This window comes from Hyla sarda, chromosome 4 (assembly GCF_029499605.1).
Source record: "Hyla sarda isolate aHylSar1 chromosome 4, aHylSar1.hap1, whole genome shotgun sequence".
NCBI classification, from domain to species: domain Eukaryota; kingdom Metazoa; phylum Chordata; class Amphibia; order Anura; family Hylidae; genus Hyla; species Hyla sarda.
Window position 1 is genome coordinate 18829188 of NC_079192.1, and position 19108 is coordinate 18848295.

The 19108-nt window shown below is 44.3% G+C and overlaps 1 protein-coding gene across 1 annotated transcript; it reads right to left on the minus strand.

Moving 5' to 3' along the window:
- Positions 1-273: 273 nt before the first annotated feature.
- Positions 274-17650, minus strand: LOC130367316 (extracellular calcium-sensing receptor-like). Its single transcript, XM_056569723.1, has 6 exons — positions 17558-17650; positions 10599-10887; positions 6091-6921; positions 3274-3501; positions 3064-3187; positions 274-1187 (listed from the first exon to the last, which is right to left on the minus strand). The coding sequence occupies exons 2-6, from the start codon at positions 10851-10853 to the stop codon at positions 274-276; spliced, it is 2352 nt and encodes a 783-aa protein (XP_056425698.1). The 5' UTR covers positions 10854-10887; positions 17558-17650.
- Between the last annotated feature and the right edge of the window lie 1458 nt (positions 17651-19108).

Consider the following 19108-nt stretch of genomic DNA (forward strand, 5'->3'; position numbering starts at 1 on the left):
CCTTTATTGACTACACAGACACAGCAACTTGTCCATATGGACAACCATGTCAACTGTCCCACTTAAGTGTTTGAAATTGATGTGTTGTGTTATCTGTAAATATGATGATGTGCCTACATAAGTAAGAAAGGGCAGGCAGCTAAAACTAGAGAACATGGCCTCTTTAGGCCCAGAAGAGTGTGGGGGTAAAACAGGTAATTTCTCATAGATCTTCATTTTAATATGGCCAATGCATGCAAAATCTATTCACTGTTCTCACACATTCTATGAAACCTAGGTCTTCTGGGTGGTACTTTTACCGAAGAGGCTCGCACGAGTGTTGAGATCAGATCGAAATAATATAATATAACACTTGGGGAAAAAGAAACAACTTAAGATCCCAGCACTGGAGGAAATGATTCCAAATACCTCAACGGCCACCATGAACTTTCCCTGGGTGCTGAGATAGGCTGGGACAAAGGAGATCCAGACACTTAAGAAGATCAACATGGAAAAAGTGATCCACTTGGCTTCATTGAAAGTATCCGGTAGATTCCTGGCCAGAAAAGCAAATAGAAAACTGACACAAGCAAGAAATGCCATGTACCCAAGCATGGACCACAAGAACACATCTGAACATTCATTGCACTGATAGATGATGACCTCAGCCTTTATCTTATAGTTCTTCTCTGGGAATGGAGGACAAAGTCGAATCCAGGAGACACAGATGAAGACCTGTATGGAGGCACAGATTACAATGACCACAGCCGGAACTTTGGGTCCCAGCCATTTTCTCATATTGCTTCCAGGTTTGGTTGCTCGAAAAGCGATAACAACCATCAGAGTCTTAGCAAATATACAAGAAACGCAAACGACAAATATTACTCCAAAAGCTTTTTGACGCAAGAGACAGGTTAATCTTTTTGGTTCTCCAATAAAGAGAAGAGAGCAGAGGAAACTCAAGGACAGTGAGGCGAGGAGGGCGTAGCTAAGATCACTGTTATTGGCTTTCACAATGGCCGTGTCTTTGTACTTGACGAATATGAACAAAACCCCAATGGTGGTGAAGAAGAAGAAGGTTGTGGTGGATGTTAATGTGACTCCAAGTGGTTCCTTGTATGACAAAAACTCAATGTCTTTAGGAAGGCAAATGGTTTTGTTGGCATTGGGCAATGTCTCTTCTGTACATGGGAAACAGTTGCTTGAATCTAAGAGACAAAAAAACATGAAATTTGAGTTAACTTTGAGAAATACAACTACAGTCTTGTCCTGAATAAACAGTAATGTCTGAATATCTAGCCTGTAATTCCTTAATATTTGGTACATATTTTACAAGGTGTATGTAGCCATAAGTCTAGGGAACACATGCAATGGCCTATCTAAAGGAAAGGGGATAAGATGTCTGATCGTGGGGATCCCATCGCTGGGGACCCTTGCGATCTCCCTGCTGCACCCGACGTTTGTTTAGAGCGTCGGGTGCAGCGCCCCCTCAATGCAAGTCTATGGGAGGGGGCGTGAAGGACGTAGTCCATAGACTTGCAGTGAGGGGGCATGGCCGTGACATCATGAGCCTCCACCCTGCATCACTAGTCATCCGGTGCACAGAGCGAAGTTCGCTCCATGCACCGGATGTCAAGGGTGCCACAGCCAAGATCAGACATCTTATCCCCTATCCTTTGGAAAGGAGATAAAATATTTAGGGGCGGAGTACCCCTTTAAGCCCATAGAGATGTATGAAAGCTTGATTTGTATAAACCTTGGTGAGCCCTTTGAAAATGATGTCTCTTGGCAAGTGTTCTGGCCTTTATTCTACTCTTGATTCTGGGTGTTGGAAATCAATCTATAGTGTTCCCCTAGATTGCAAGATATCTTGTTACTGTCACGGTCCGGTCAGATGGCAGGAGGTGGATCCACTGGACCAGAGGAGAGATGGCGTGGGCCGTATCAGGTGAATGGAGTCTAAGGAACTACTGGTTTTCACCAGAGCCCGCCGCAAAGCGGGATGGTCTTGCTGCGGAGGTAATCCCCAGGTCGTTCCACCCGGTAGCGACTCAACTCCTCTGGTTGCTGAGATAGACGAGGTACAGGAGGGACAGGCAGAAGCATAGTCAGACATGGCAATGGTCAGGGCAGGCAGCACAGGTTCTAAGTCGGTAGTCACGGGCAACGGGTCGGCAACAGGCATGGTAACACTGGAACAACAGGGAACGCTTTCACAAGGCACAAGGCACAAAGATCCGGCAGGAGGCTGTGGGAGGAGAAGGCATTTATAGGCAGTGCACAGGTGAATGCCTAATTAAGTCCAACCAGCACTGCCTGTCACAAACCTTAACCCTTAATATCCACTTTGGGCCAGGCACCAATCACTGGTGCACTGGCCCTTTAAATCTAAGAGTCCCGGCGCGCGCGCGCCCTAGAGAGCGGGGGCGCACACGCCGAGACGCCGGAGCGCTACCTGGGGACACATGCTGTGAGCGCTCCGAGGCCAGCAGGGGGCTCGGAGTGCTCAGCGTAACAGTTACTTTATTCCTATTTACTTATTTATATCTTGTTGCTTTGTATTTGTCTTTAACAATTAAGTAAAATATATCTATTCACTTAGGCATTGTCTGGTAACCCATTTAATTCTTGCAATCTACTATAAAGCATGCATCTCTCTTAAAGTACTTTAATGATAGGAAGAAAATTTTGTTAAATATGTTCTTTTTTCCAAATCTGTCTCTATTTTCAGACTGTACTTTTTTTTTGTTTCATTTTTACTTTATGCTTGTTTTAGTTTTTTGAGAACCTTATTTGAGTTTGGCCAGGACTAAAGATAAGCAAGGTGTGATTAGGTAGAATAGGCTCAAGTCCAAATTAAAGGTGCCCTGAAAAGTCATGTTTGACATGCTGAGGTCTCTTAGGGTTCCCAGCAGCAGCAGTACAGTATGGAACCGGATTAACAATGTAGGAGATGTGCGGTTGTGTAGGCCCAGTACAGTTGTTGTGACCGTCGATTTGAGAGATTCGAATTTATAACATCAGGAGTTTTAGGGGAAATCAATTCCCTCATCTCTAGTCAGGACTGTATGTATCCAGATGTACCTGTTTGGTTGGATATTTCACCTTCTGCACAGGGGACACAGTCATAGCAGCACATTGGTTGTCCTTCTTGGGCAGCTTTCCGGAATCCAGGGGAACAACTTTCACTGCATACTGATCTGGGGACCTAGAGATAATAAATACAAGGTTATGTTATGACGTTAGAATGTTCTGCTTTTCATGATGTCTTCTCTTTCATGTAAGCTATACTACCTCATTGCCTCCAGTGATCCATCGGATGGCCGTGCTATTGATGCTCAGCTCATTTTCTTTAGCTTGACCTAAATGGTACCGGCCAACTGTCACAAATTCAATAGAACCGTCCGAGTTCCTTTGCCAGTTCAGAAGGTCGTAGTCAGTCGGGGGTCCTCCATTGTCATCAAAGAACATCTCTTTTCCCATTCGATTTGTGAAGTAGACACTCTTCAGGCGGTGGAAGACCTGAGGGATCAAAAGGTTCCATATTGTTCCATAGTGTCGACATTTAAACCACTCATGATCTTGTTAAATTTTATAATCCTCCCAGTTCATTGCCCCCCTCATGATAAACCCTGCCCTGCCTTTATTTTTTATTATAATTTTTTAGTTTTCTACCTTGATATTGCTCTGTATTTTCTGCTAAGTCTCAGTCAGATTAACAGACTGGGAAGGGGCGTTCCCCAGCAGGCGGGACATCATCTGAAGCCATACAGGGGAGAACTTCCTCCCTTACTCTGCTACACACAGCCCAGAGCAGTTCAACGTGTGAGATGAGCTATGATCGGCTACCCCCCCCCCCCCCCCCTCAGCACTACAGACTGCATTTCCTGATTTTGGACTTCTGCCAAGCCAGCAGGAGTCTAAAGTCTGTGCAAGAGATAGGGGGAAATGTGCTCTGGACAATAGGGAGACACCTACTGGCAGCTTTTTTAAACACAAATAAAATGTAGAAAGCATAATTTTTTTTAATCAAAGTACATTAGAAAGATTTTCTATTTACCATAAGGAGTGCGATAGCAAAAATTACATTTAATGATAGTGCCCATTTAAGCTACAATTCACATAATAGCATACATTTTGGCACTGGAAAGGACTATGGAGATAACAGTATAATGCCGGAAATCCTGATGGCTAGCCCTTTGTGGCCATGGGCTTATTTACACCCCGTTTTCCTGCTGACAGGTTCACTTCAAAGAACATACATGTAGGTAGGGTTGGACAGCTCCTTCAAGTGCATGCTAGCAGTCAAAATGACCCAACACCCGCTCCATTTTAAACCCTTATGCTATGTGCACATAGTTTTTGAGATGTAAAATTACTAGAAAATGTCCAAAATACAGTCATATTTTTCCAGGACAATTTTATTTTATTAAAATTTTTTTTTTTTTTACTTTTATTTTAATTAGTTTAGTGCCATCTTTCATTTTACCATGAAATCTAATGCAAAGCAAAAGAAAATTAATGGAATGGTGGGATAAAACTGAAAAAAAGTGAAATTCTGCAACTTTTGGGGTGTTGAGATTTTATTTACCCAAAGTATATAGCTATTGTATGTTTATTGCTGATAAAATAAAAAGTGCTTTCTCTCACTATATTTTGACCACTGTCATTTATTTTTCCATTGATGGAGCTTTCTCAGTTTCTGCATGGAGAGCTGTACCTTTTCTTGGTACCATTTTGGACGCCTTTTTTTTTTAAATCACATTTAATTCCATTTCTAATAGCTGAGGTGGCCCAAAATTGTCATTTTTGAGGTTCGGTATTAATATTTGTTAACAGTATTTTATCGCACAGGAGAAAAAACAAAACAAAACAAAAAAACACATTTTGGTGTATTGTAGTTTACATTTTATTCTATTTAAACAAATTTTACTAAGGGGAATTTTTTTCTGTAAACATTTTTGTTATTATTTTTACTACTATTTTAGAATCCCATACGGAACATCACTATGCAACTATATAATTGCTTATATAGAACACTGCTATAATATTGTAGTGCAGTGAAGTCTCATATCTGTAATCCACTACTACTGCCTGCTTAAGACAGGCTGTAATAGTAGACCTTATATGGCAGTCACAAAGGCCTTAAAGGGCAAGTATAATGTAGAAAAACATATACCCTCTCCAAAGGATAGGGGATAAGCTTTAGATTGCAGGGGGGTTGGGGCGGGGGGGGGGGGGTCCAAGCGCTGGGCACCCCCGCGATCTCCTGTTTAGGGCCCCGGCTCTCCTATACAGTGGCCACCACGCCCCCTCCATAAAGTTCTATGGGAGAGCCGTTCGGCAATCTTCGGCTCTCCCATAGAACTATATAGAAGGGCATGGTGGCACCTGGTTTGGGGGGGCGGGTCATGACATGCCTTATATAGGTGAGCTGGGGCTCTAAACAGGAGATTATGGGGGCCCCAGTGCTCAGACCCCCAGCGATCTAAAGCTTATCCCCTATCATTCGGATAGGGGATACGTTCTTTTTCATGATACTTGTCCTTTATGAACGACCCAGCTGCCATGACATCCAATTGGAACTAAACGATTATGTTGGAGGGGGCCTTTCAGAGACCAGAAGAGACCAGCATGCAGCTTACACCTCCCAAGGGTTAAATGTCCAGCATTGCAGCTAGCTCTGATATCGGTCTGTGTTAGTAGGCAGCAGTAGCAGGGTATGGAACAAGTTCAACTCCTGAGTCAGTTCTATAATCCTACTACAGACATCTGCAGTACAATGAGAGTGGTTACTGGAATAATGGGGACAAAACAAGTTCCTGGTGCTGGAACTTGAGGTCTTGTTTCTTTCCCATTACTCCAGTGCCCATCAGGAGTTTGCCCCTGTTTCCTGTTACCTATCGTGCTATCATCAATAATGTGAGTGGCCGGGCATATTATTTTCATCAATAAGCTGAGCGGCCACCTGACCAGACTGAGGTCTCCTGTGTGCTCTTAAACCTACCCTACTGAGGGTAATACACGAGGCGCCACTCCGGTCCTGTTATCTTTTCCTTTCCTTTATAATGACAGTGATTGTAAAAACCAGTGTATAATCTGAAACCTTACCTGCCACGGCTTAAAGTTGGTCAGATCTTCACATTTTTTCTGTGTGAGGGACATCTGATCCAGAGCACAGGGGTAGATTAGATTATGGATGGCATGAGCCACTGAGTATACTGCATTGTATATAAAATATTGGGTCCTAAAGTCAAATTTACTATTGGCATACTGCCTGTTCGTGAATGATGTCAGTTTCTCTTCTCCTGTGCACCACAGAGTCACATTGTCTCCACTAGAACCAACACTTGGCCACCGACAGCCTAGAACTATCTCCCAGAAATCCTTTATGAATATATCTTGAGGGAGTAAAGAAGATGCTCGAAGCCCTAGTAGAAATTCATTAAATCCGAACATTTCTACTTCATGTAATGTAAATCCAATGGTTCCAGCCAATAAATCACTGTATCTCGGTGTAGATAATATTGGTGAAGTTGACCAGCCATTACTGGCGACCCAGATTCTCTCCACATCCTTTTTCTGTAATAGCAATTCCATCAGCTGGTGGATGTAAGGGTCTCGGGAGAACAGAATTATGACCTTTGCTGAGGACTGGACAATAACCTTTGCTATGGATTGAATTTCTAAGGACGTGCCTTGCCCAAATGTCTCATGGTAAGCGATGCACACACCCAACTTCTGCAGCTCTTCTTTGAGGATTTGCGATCCCTGAATTCCATAGTCATTATTTAGAGACAACAACCCAACCCACTTCCAGCCCATGAAGGAAACTAATTCGGCCAAGGCTACTGACTGCTTGGCATCACTGGGAACAGTACGGAAAAAAGATGGGAATAAGAAGCGATCACTTAGTGAGTTAATAGATGCGGCATAGCTGACCTGGAAAGATAACATAAAAATAATTAACATTTTATTCAGAATCTGGCCAAAAAAAATATCAGTTAAATTAAAGAGCATTACCTCCTAAACTAAGTACTTAAGTCATACCCCTCTGACCTTAATACTGGGCATACCTGAGTGCCTTGGTTGACATTAAACAGTAAACCAACCAAGGCACTCAGGTATGCCCAACCATAATCTCAAACATTTCTCTTTGTCTTTTCACTCATGGACAGATGATGTTTTTGGTATTCATGATCACCCAACAGATTTAGTTCAAGGATCCAGTAATATACAGCGTGGGCCATTTATATGGATTCACCTTAATAAAATGGGATCGGTGGGCGATATTAACTTCCTGTTTGTGGCACATTAGTATATGTGAGGGGGGAAACTTTTCAAGATGGGTGGTGACCATGGCGGCCATTTTGAATCCAGCTTTTATTTTTCCAATAGGAAGAGGGCAATGTGACACATCAAACTTGTTGGGAATTTCACAAAAAAAACAATGATGTGCTTGGTTTTAACGTAACTTTATTCTTTCATGAGTTATTTTCAAGTTTCTGACCACTTATAAACTGTGATCAATGTGCTGCCCATTGTGTTGGATTGTCAATGCAACCCTCTTCTCCCACTCTTCACACACTGATAGCAACACCGCAGGAGAAATGCTAGCACAGGCTTCCAGTATCTGTAGTTTCAGGTGCTGCACATCTCGTATCTTCACAGCATAGACAATTGCCTTCAGATGACCCCAAAGATAAAAGTCTAAGGGGGTCAGATTGGGTGACCTTGGGGGCCATTCAACTGGCCCATGACGACCAATCCACTTTCCAGGAAACTGTTCATCTAGGAATGCTCGGACCTGACACCCATAATGTGGTGGTCACCATCTTGCTGTAAAAACTCAGGGAACATGCCAGCTTCAGTGCATAAAGAGGGAAACACATCATCATGTAGCAATTTCTCATATGCAGTGGCCTTGAGGTTTCCATTGATGAAGAATGGCCCCACTATTTTTGTACCCCACATACCACACCATATCATCAATTTTTGTGTTCCAAGAGTCTTGGAGGGATCTATCCAATGTGGGTTAGTGTCAGACCAATAGCGGTGGTTTTGTTTGTTAACTTCACCATTCACATAAAAGTTTGCCTCACCACTGAACAAAATCTTCTGCGTAAACTGAGGGTCCTGTTCCAATTTTTGTTTTGCCCATTCTGCAAATTAAGTGTGCCGATCTGGGTCATCCTCGTTGAGATGCTGCAGTAGCTGGAGTTTGTAAGAGTGTCATTTGTGAGTGGTTAATATTTGCCAAATGGATGTTCGACTAATGCCACTCTCCAGTGCCATGCGGTGGGTGTTACACTGTGGGCTCTTGCTGAATGAAGCTAGGACAACCACTGATGTTTTTTCATTAGTGACAGATTTCATGCGTCCACATTTTGGCAAATCCAACACTGAACCAGTTTCACGAAACTTAGCAAGCAATTTTCTAACTGTAGCATGGGAAATGGGTGGTCTCGTAGGGTGTCTTGCATTGAAATCAGCTGCAATGACCTGGTTACTGCGTTCACCAGACATCAACACAATATCTATTCGCTCCTCACGTGTTAACCTCGACGACATGTCAATGGCTGTAAACAAAGAGAAACTTGTAAATAACTCATAAAAGAATAAAGTTACGTTAAAACCAAGCACACCTGTGTTTTTCTTGTGAAATTCCTAATAAGATTGATGAGTCACATGATCCTCTTCATTTTGGATTCAAAATGGCCGACTTCAAAATGGCTGCCATGGTCACCACCCATCTTGAAAAGTTTCCCCCCTCACATATACTAATGTGCCACACACAGGAAGTTAATATCACCAACCATTCCCATTTTATTAAGGTCTATCCATATAAATGGCCCACCCTGTAGATCAAGTCATGTTTAAAAGAGTTGAGCTCAAAAGTGGAGGAAAAGTGATTTACGCTCCTAAACTATAAGGCCATGAGCACCAACCACACTAGTCATGATGCTGTTGAGTCAAGTTAAAACACTGTGGGTAATTTATCAAAAAACTTTCTTGTGATCAGTGACTTTCTCTTTGCTTTTCTTCTCTGTCTGGATCAGACTGTAATGTTGACTTCTTCAAGCCACAACTCCAGTGCCCTCCTCTACACAATCTTCCCATCTATAGGCCACCAAACTGTAATAATGCTCTCCTTGGTGTCCTACACAGTAAAAGGGCAGGTAGGTAGGTAGCCAGATAGGTAGCTAACTAGGTAGTTAGATAGTGTAGAAAAACAGCATATCCCTTTTCCTTTGAAATAGGTGTAGTTGGTGCATGCGGGTTCTGGAGCCTGGGTTAGGGGCCCTCCACTTCAGACAGCAAAGGAATCTTCCCACAGCACACAAAAAAATTGGTGAAAAAAAGTCCAAGTGTTTATTTCATGGCATAAAAAAAACAGTGTCTCACAGCAAGCTTGAAAAGGACTTGGTAACTAGGTAGTTAGGTAGCCCGATATGTAGATATGTAACTAGCAAGGTAGGTAGGTAGCTAGGCATGGAGGTAGGTAGCCAGCTAGGTAGTTAGGTAGCCCGATATGTAGGTATGTAACTAGCAAGGTAGGTAGGTAGCTAGGCATGTAGGTAGGTAGCTAGCTAGGTAGTTAGGTAGCCAGGTATTTAGGTAGCAAAGTAGAAGCAGTGGCACTCCAGGTTGGTGAAATAAAGGGTTGTCTTTATTTACTCCAAAGTGAGCTACGTTTCGGCAGCCTCATGCTGCCTTTGTCAAGGCTTGACAAAGGTAGTGTGAGGCTTCCGAAACGTTGCTCAATTTGGAGTAAATAAAGACATCACTTTATTTCACCAACCTGGAGTGCCACTGCTTTTACTTTGCTATACTACTTGGATCCCTAACCCAGATCAACAACAGGGAGGCACCCGTTCACCTCTACCACAGGAGTGCTGCTTTCCTCTTCTACAACAGGTATTTAGGTAGGTAGTTCTGTAGCCAGGTATGTAGGTAGGTAGTTAGGTAGCCAGGTATGTAGGCAGGCAGATAGGGAGCAAGGTATGCAGTTAAGTATTTAGGCAGCCACGTATGTAGGTAGGTGTGTAGCCAGGTATTTAGGTAGCCAAGTATGTAGGTAGCCAGATATTAAGGTAGCAAGGTATGTAGGTAGGTAGTATTGTAGCCAGGTATGTAGGTCGGTAATTAGGTAGCCAGGTAGTTAGGAAACCAGGTATGTAGGTAGTTAGGGGCTAACAGCTGGAGGAACGAAATGGGTTGAGTCACCGGCAGATCTGTAGCGTAAAATATGCTGCGGATCCCTTACGTGTGACCCTATCCTAAAAGGGAAACTCTGGCCAAAAATATTATTCTTCCAGGGGCATTAAGAGAGTGAAGCTGAACATCTGCCCTGCCCCTGTCTTACAATGCGGCTCAGTTCCTTTGCAATTCATCTGGCTTTAGTCCCAGCACGCTGTCTTATGACCAGCTTTTTCACACAGGCATTTGTGAAACGGTAGTGAGTGACTTTTTCTATGTAAGACTGTGAGCGTCTCAAAGACATACATAGAGGATGATACTTTCAATTAATATTGTCAAAAGCATCACACCAGATTCAATGCACACATAACAAAACATAGATTTATTATTGGTTATTTATGATTACATGTTGTCCCTACCTGGGGATACCTGTAGACGCCCAATATTGTGGCCATTGCTACGGAGAGAAGGGATATTGGGTCCCCTATGATGGCGAGAGGCACCTTCTTATTACACTGATAGTTTGGAATGGGGTTGTCTTCTCCTGTCAAGGATATAAATGTCTCCCAGAGAGCCCGGGACAGGTGTATACAGGTATCGAACAACTGGAAGCCTAGGGTGATGTTAGGGAGCAGAAACTCATCAGCATTTATCTCCTCAATGGCATAAACCATGGCTTGAAGCAAAGTGTAGGATACGGTGCTGTATCTGCAAGACAAGAGGAAAACATTAATATGATCGGTACAATATTCACTAGATAGATAGATATGAGATAGATAGATATGAGATAGATAGATAGATATGAGATAGATAGATAGATGTGAGATAGATAGATAGATGTGAGATAGATAGATATGAGATAGATAGATAGATGTGAGATAGATAGATATGAGATAGATAGATAGATATGAGATAGATAGATATGAGATAGATAGATAGATATGAGATAGATAGATAGATGTGAGATAGATAGATATGAGATAGATAGATAGATGTGAGATAGATAGATATGAGATAGATATGAGATAGATAGGAGATAGATATGAGATAGATAGATAGATAGATAGACAAAGAATAAGTCAGCCAGCACTTTAGTTGATACCAAACTATTATATGGACCTGGCCTGCAGGTGCACGCTACTAGGCTAGATATACAGCAACAGGAGAATGCAGCAGCACACTGCCAGCACAAGGATATAGGTGCAACATGAATATGCAGTTAAAACATGGAGAGCTATACAGCTATGGTGTAATAGATGCAAATGTGAAACTATGAAATAGTGAGGCACTTAGCTCGCAAATTTGTCTCCGCCGGCGGTCAAATAGCTTGGACCGTCCCACCGCGATAAGGTAGCCTCCTGGGACGGACCCTACACTGTGAATATGCCTCTGTGTGAACAGTTCAGTAAGCATGGCAGGTCCATATAATAGTTTGGTATCAACTAAAGTGCTGGCTGACTTATTCTTTGTCTGTATTGCACATACGGGGGAGTGGCTACCTCCATGTTGGCCTTGCACCCCACCCACCTCTATCAGGTGTGTATATAAGGTGGCTTGGATGTTCCAGATCCTACCATGCTTACTGAACTGTTCACACAGAGGCATATTCACAGAGTAGGGTCCGTCCCAGGAGGCTACCTTATCGCGGTGGGACGGTCCAAGCTATTTGACCGCCGGTGGAGACAAATTTGCGAGCTAAGTGCCTCACTATTTCATAGTTTCACATTTGCATCTATTACACCATAGCTGTATAGCTCTCCATGTTTTAACTGCATATTCATGTTGCACCTATATCCTTGTGCTGGCAGTGTGCTGCTGCATTCTCCTGTTGCTAGATAGATAGATAGATAGATAGATAGATAGATATGAGATAGATAGATAGGAGATAGATAGATGAGCGCATCTTCTCCCCTGTCTCGGCTCCCGACGGGGCAGGGATTTGCATCGCGGGACGCGTCCGCATGCGAGTCCCAGCCCGTCACTCACCTCCATCCCCGGCCTCTGTCCCTCTACTTCAAAATGCGCGCCCCCGCCTTCTAGCACGCGACGGAGCTTTGAAATTTAAAGGGCCAGTGTGCCCGTAATTAGTATTTGCACCTGCACCTTTTTTATAAGTTTTCCCTCCTACATAGCACGCCTGCCGGATCTTTGTTTGCCTTGCGCCTTAGAGAAAGCAGTTCCCGTTATTCCTTATTCCTTGCCGTGTACCAGACCTTTTGCATTCCGTGACCCCACCAATTTTCTAGCCGCCCGCCTATTGACCTTCTGCTACCCTTCTGACTACGCTCCTGTGCCGCCTGCCCTGACCTCTAGCCTGCCTGACTACGTCCTGCCTGTTCCTTTGGTACCACGCTTCACCTAAGCCGCCTGTGTGGTCAAGTGATGCCAGGGGTAGCGACCTGGGTGTTGCCTGCCGCAGCAAGCCAGACCCGCCCTGCGGGTAGAATCCGCTCCCTTGCACGGCCCGCGTCATCTGCCACACAGGTCCAGCGGATCTACTTCATCACCTGTTCCAGACTACTGTGGTATTACGGATCTACTACTCCCTGGGTACCTGCCGTCTGCAGTGAGTCTTACACCCCATATAGACAGACATTTATCAAGCGATTTAGTTACATTTTTTTTACTAAAAATGTTGCACAAATGTCGCACCTGCGACTACACGATTTTTTCATGCAACATTTTGACTGGAAAGCGAGAAAAGCAAGTTTTCCAAAACTTAACTCTGTAGTAATAATTTTAAAATGGACTATGGGTAGTCAGGTATTTATTAACTGCAACAGATGCAACTGCGCAAAAAAAACGCAACAAGGTTAATAATTAACTAAATTTACTCCAGCTCAAACATGGAGCAGAAAAAGCTACTACCAAAGTAAAAAAGAAAAAGATGCTTATGTGAAAAAAAAATTATCAACAGGCTGAAACCAGTTGATAAATAAGTCGCACATAAGCAAAAAAAAAGTAAAGAAAAAAGTACTAAAAAAAGGAATACATAAGCAAACATTGATAAATGTCCCTCATTATGATCACCATTACACTACCTCCCATATAGTAGTTATCTCCCTCACACTGTCTCCATGTAGTAGGTTCCTACACTGCCCCCATATAATGATTACCATTACACTACCTCCATATAGTAGTTAGCTCCCTCCCACTGTCTCCATATAGTAGGTTCCTACACTGCCCCGATATAGTAGTTAGGCCAATCACACTACCTCCATATAGTAGTTACCCCCCCAAATGCCCCCAAATAGTAGTTAGGTCCCTTATACTTCGCCCCATATAGCAATTAGCCCCCTTATACTGCCCCAATATCGTAGTAAGTTCCCCCACACTTCCCATATATAATAGCAAGGCCTCCCATATAGTTTTTTTCCCCTTCACGCTGCCCCAACATCGTAGTGAGGTCCCCCACACTGCCCAATATGAAATTTATATCTCTCACACTTCTTCCAATATAGTCGTTAGGGCCCTCACTATGCCCATATAGAGAAGTTAAGTCCCACTCAATGCCCCCATACAGCAGTTAGGTCCCACACACTGTAGCACACTGTACACCTTGCAAACGACCAATATGAATGCCAATCTGGTTAGGAATCCACAATATACAGCAAGGTGGCAGCAGAGTCAGGAGGCTCGGAATATGTAGCTGAATTTTTTATTACACTAGGTAATGCAAACGCAACTTTTTGGCAAAAAGCCTTTTTTAAGCATAGCAACCAAGTTACACGTGCACAATTTATAAACATAAATCACAAGTGAGATCCCTCACACTGTCCATATAGTCCACACACTGGTCCCATATAGTGATTAGGCCCTCATATTGAATCCACATAGAAGTTAGGCCACCACTGTCCCCATAAAGTAGTTAGGATCCTCACACTGCCCTCATCTAGTCGTTAGGCCCCCACACTTCCCCCATGTAGTCGTCAGGTCCCTCATACTGCTTCCATATAGTATTTAAGCCATCACAGTCTCGATATAGTATTTAAGCCACCACAGTCTCCATATAATAGCTGGGCTCCTCATACTGCCCTCATATAGTCGTTATGTACGCAACACTGTCCCCAGATAGTAGTTAGACCCATCACACTGTCTCCATGTAGTAGTTAGACCCCCAAACTGCCCCCATATAGTAGTAAGACTCCACTGACAGTGCCCCATATAGAAGTAAGGCCCCTCTGTGCCCTTATATTAGTAGTTAGGCTTCTCTGTGACCCTATACAGTGGCCCCCCAACCTACGATGGCCCCGACATACGATCATTTCAACATAAGATGGCCTCTCATGGCCATCACATGTTGAAGGTAGCATCAACATACGATGCTTTTGTATGTCGGGGCTATCCAGCAGCGCAGACTGCTTCAGCTGCCACGGGATAGCCGTTTACGTTGCCCCGTGTAGTCCACCGACGATCACTTACCCGTCCTCGGGGCTCTGGCGTGTCCTCTTCGGGATCCCCTGCATCAACGGCGCTCTCCATAGTCGTCATCACATCGCTGCGCACGCCATCCCGTCATCCAATAGGAGCAGCGTGCGTAGCGTCGTGATGGCGGCGATGGAGAGCGAGGATGCCGGGAAGCAGAGGCCTTGCCGGAGTGTCGGGGACACCCCGGGTACATGGCGACAGCGATGGAAGGCAACATCCAGGGCAGCGGTGATGAGCGGTGACGGTCCGCAGCGGTGGGGACACGTGAGTACAACCTCCAATGCCAGTGGTCTTCAACCTTGGCTGTCCGGGCATGCTGGGTGTTGTAGTTTTGCAACATCTGGAGGTCTGCAGGTTGTAGACCACTGTCCTATACTTTACATTGCACGGATCCCTCAACGTACGATGGTTTCAACAAACAATGGTCCATTTGGAACGGATTACCATCGTATGTTGAGGGACCACTGTATAGTAGATCAATAGATAGATAGATAGATATTGCAGAAGAATGGGCAGCACCGTAATATGTTATATGCTGCCAGCTGGTAAACCCGGTCACAGGTCCAATAAATCCAATAATGAAACAGCGGCACTCGAGAAATCCGTGAAGGAATGTGTGGCTTTATTCAACCAGACATAAGAGTAGCGACGTTTCAGCCGTCTCGCACAGCCTTTGTGAAGCAGTGATAAGTAGTGATGAGCGGCATATGCCATATTCGAATTTACGATATTTTGCGAATTTGAGGACGAATATTCGTCCCATATTCGTGAAATTCAAATATTCGTTATATTTGTGACTTTTTTTGAATTGCGAAATTTTGCTATTGCGAATGCGAAATTAATAGCGAAACTTCGCTCGTCTGCGCATGCGCGCTATAACACCATGCGAGGGACGTTGCTAGGGATGTTGCTAATCTCTGACAACTGTGCTTGCAGAACTCTCATTGGCTCACAGGCATAAGTAGGGCGGAATTTCCACCAATATTCGCAATTGCGAATATTCGTATTGCGAATATTCGCAATGCGAATATTGGCATGCATAAACCTTTCGCCTCACAGTCTCATCCCTGGGTCTTTAATGAAATGATGCAAGCATTGCATTTATCAGTCGAAGGAGATCCCTACAATGTGCTCAGTTTTTAACTCCTTAAGGACCAAGGACGTATGAGTACGTCCTTGGTCCCGCTCCCATGATATAACGTGGGGTCCCACGGTGACCCCGCATCATACCGCGGCGGGCCCGGCATCATAGTGAAGCTGGGACCCGCCGCTAATAGCACGCGCCACTGATCGCGTTGCCACGCGCTATTAACCCTTTAGCAGCGCGCTCAAAGCTGAGCCACGCGGCTAAAAGTGAAAGAAAAAAGTGCCGGTTAGCTCAGGGAGCTGTTCGGGATCGCCGCGGTATAATCGCGGCATCCCGAACAGCTGTACTACAGGAGGAAGGTCTCTTACCTTCCTTCCTGCAGTCCGATCGCCGATTGAATGTTTCAAGCCTGAGATCCAGGCTTGAGCAATCAATCGCCGAAAACACTGATCATTGCATCCCTATGGAGATGCATCAATCAGTGGTAAAGATCAGTAAATGCAATGTTATAGCCCTCTATGGGGGCTATAATATTGCAAAATAAAAGTGTAAAAAAATCATTAACCCTTTGAATTATCCCTTCCCCTAATAAAAGTTTGAATCACCCGGCATTTCCAATAATAAAAAAAAACTGTGTAAATAAAAACAAAAATAAACATATGTGGTATCGTCGCGTGCAGAAATGTCCAAATTAAAAAAATATACTGCTAATTAAACCGCACGGTCAATGGCGTATGCGAAAAAAATTCCAAAGTCCAAAATAGCGTATTTTTGGTCACTTTTTATATCATGAAAAGATGAATAAAAAGCGATCAAAAATTCAAATCAATGCAAAAATGGTACCGACAAAAACTTCAGATCACGGCGCAAAAATTGAACACTCATAGCACCCTGGACACGGAAAAATAAAAAAGTTATAGGGGTCAGAAGATGACAATTTTAAACGTATAAATTTTCCTGCATGTAGTTATGATTTTTTTCTGAAGTATGACAAAATCAAACCTATATAAGTAGGGTATCATTTTAACCGCATGGACCTAGAGAATAAAGATAAGGTGTCATTTTTACTGAAAAATTTACTACGTAGAAACAGAAGCCCCCAAAATTTGCAAAATGGCTGTATTTTTTCTATTTTGTCGCACAATTATTATTTTTCCTGTTTCGCTGTAGATTTTTGGGTAAAATGACTGATATCATTACAAAGTAGAATTGGTGGCGCAAACAATAAGCCATAATGCAGATTTGTAGGTGCAAAATTTCAAGAGTTATGATTTTTTAAAGGTAAGGAGGAAAAAGCGAAAGAGAAAAAAACGAAAAACGTCTGGTCCTTAAGAGGTTAAAACAGTTGGAAAAAAAGACGAATATTCGTAATAGCAAATTTTAATCGCGAAATTTGCGACGAATATTCGAATTGCGATTATTCGTGAGCAACACTAGTGATCAGTACAAAGTGCAAATTATTTATAGTATACAGGTGACTTACAATTAATCGAGTGTTTGTTTATAATTAACAAAATTATGGTACAGTGTAAAAGATCATAAATGGCGGTGCAAAAAATAAACACATCATATACATAAGGCACCTGCCATGTATGAAGAAAACAAACGCGCAAAAATTAAACACATCAAAATAGTCCATATCTCTTGAGTGATTGGTGACCATGGGGGAGATTTATCAAAACCTGTCCAGAGGAAAAGTTGCTGAGTTACCCATAGCAACCAATCAGCTCGCTTCTTTCCTTTTTAACAAGGCCTTTGCAAAATGAAAGGAGCGATCTGATTGGTTGCTATGGGCAACTCAGCAACTTTTCCTTTGCACACGTTTTGATAAATCTCCCCACATGTGTGTAATAATTAGTGTACCTTCCTAGGGGGGGAGGAGTTCCACCGCGTATCTTTTACTTGCCGGAACACACGAGGACGCCGGCCGATACATCCGTCTTCTCCACATTTCCGGTCTGCGCCGGAAGTGACCTCATAGTAAACAAATGCACGTGTAAGAATTGTGCATGTGTCCTGTCTGTGTTGACAGGCTATGCGCCATCTTGGGACCTGGCAATACCTTCCTGACAACGGTTCCTTTCTGTAAGTGTGCACATATCTACCGGCTGTGCCGGTGCACCGTGGGGGTGGGGATATCCACATAATCCGGAGTGTTGCCGCAGTGCGGGGGACCCGTTCCATCCGACGTACCGGTTCTATGTCATCCCGAGTGGAGACCCAATCTGGTGACAGTACCCGGCTCGCTCTCGTTAGTGAGTGACATCCTGGCATCCACGCACCCATCTTTGCTTTCAGGCATGCACCTTATATCGCTCATTGGGAGGATGCTCAGGTACCCAAGGAACTTGATTAAATGAAGTAGATGTGTCTAAAAAGTAAAAAATAAAAATGTGGTAGTGGCGTCCTGGTGTCCGGTGTGATTCAATGCGCGTTGCTCTCCACTCTCACCTACGGAAGATAAAAACGTGGCTATCCTCACCATCTCGTTAATGTAAGTAAATACGAGGTCCTTCATGGCACTGAACAAAATGTACACCAGAAACAAACAGGTGAGGCTCCCCAAAGAGTTGCATTTGTTTCCACATTTTCGGGGATCTCAGGGAGGGTGTCAGGGGTCCTACGGAGGCACTGGCACATCCTGCGAGATGGCTATGAAAAAGTTCATGAGTTTATGTCACGATGCCGGCTGGCAGGAGGTGGATCCTCTGTGCCAGAGAGGGATGGCGAGGACCGTGCTAGTGGACCGGTTCTAAGACACTACTGGTTTTCACCAGAGCCCGCCGCAAAGCGGGATGGTCTTGCTGCGGCGGTAGTGACCAGGTCGTATCCACTAGCAACGGCACCTCTCTGGCTGCTGAAGATAGGCGAGGTACAAGGGAGTAGGCAGAAGCAAAGTCGGACGTAGCAGAAGGTCGGGGGCAGGCGGCAAGGTTCGTAGTCAGGGGAGATAGCAATAGTTCTGGTACACAGGGTATAAACACACAAAGAACGCTTTCACTGGCACTAAGGCAACAAGATCCGGCAAGGGAGTGCAAGGGAAGTGACTAGATATAAGCAGGGAACAGGTGGGAACCAATTAAGCTAATTGGGCCAGGCACCAATCATTGGTGCACTGGCCCTTTAAGTCTCAGGGAGCTGGCGCGCGCGCGCCCTAGAGAGCGGAGCCGCGCGCGCCAGCACATGACCGCAGGAGACGGGAACGGGTAAGTGACCTGGGATGCGACTCGCAAGCGGGCGCGTCCCGCTGTGCGAATCGCATCCCCAACGGCCATGGCAGAGCAGCGCTCCCGGTCAGCGCTGACCGGGGAGCTGCAGGGAGAAGGACGCCGTGAGCGCTCCGGGGAGGAGCGGGGACCCGGAGCGCTAGGCGTAACAGTACCCCCCCCCTTAGGTCCCCCCTTCTCTTTATCG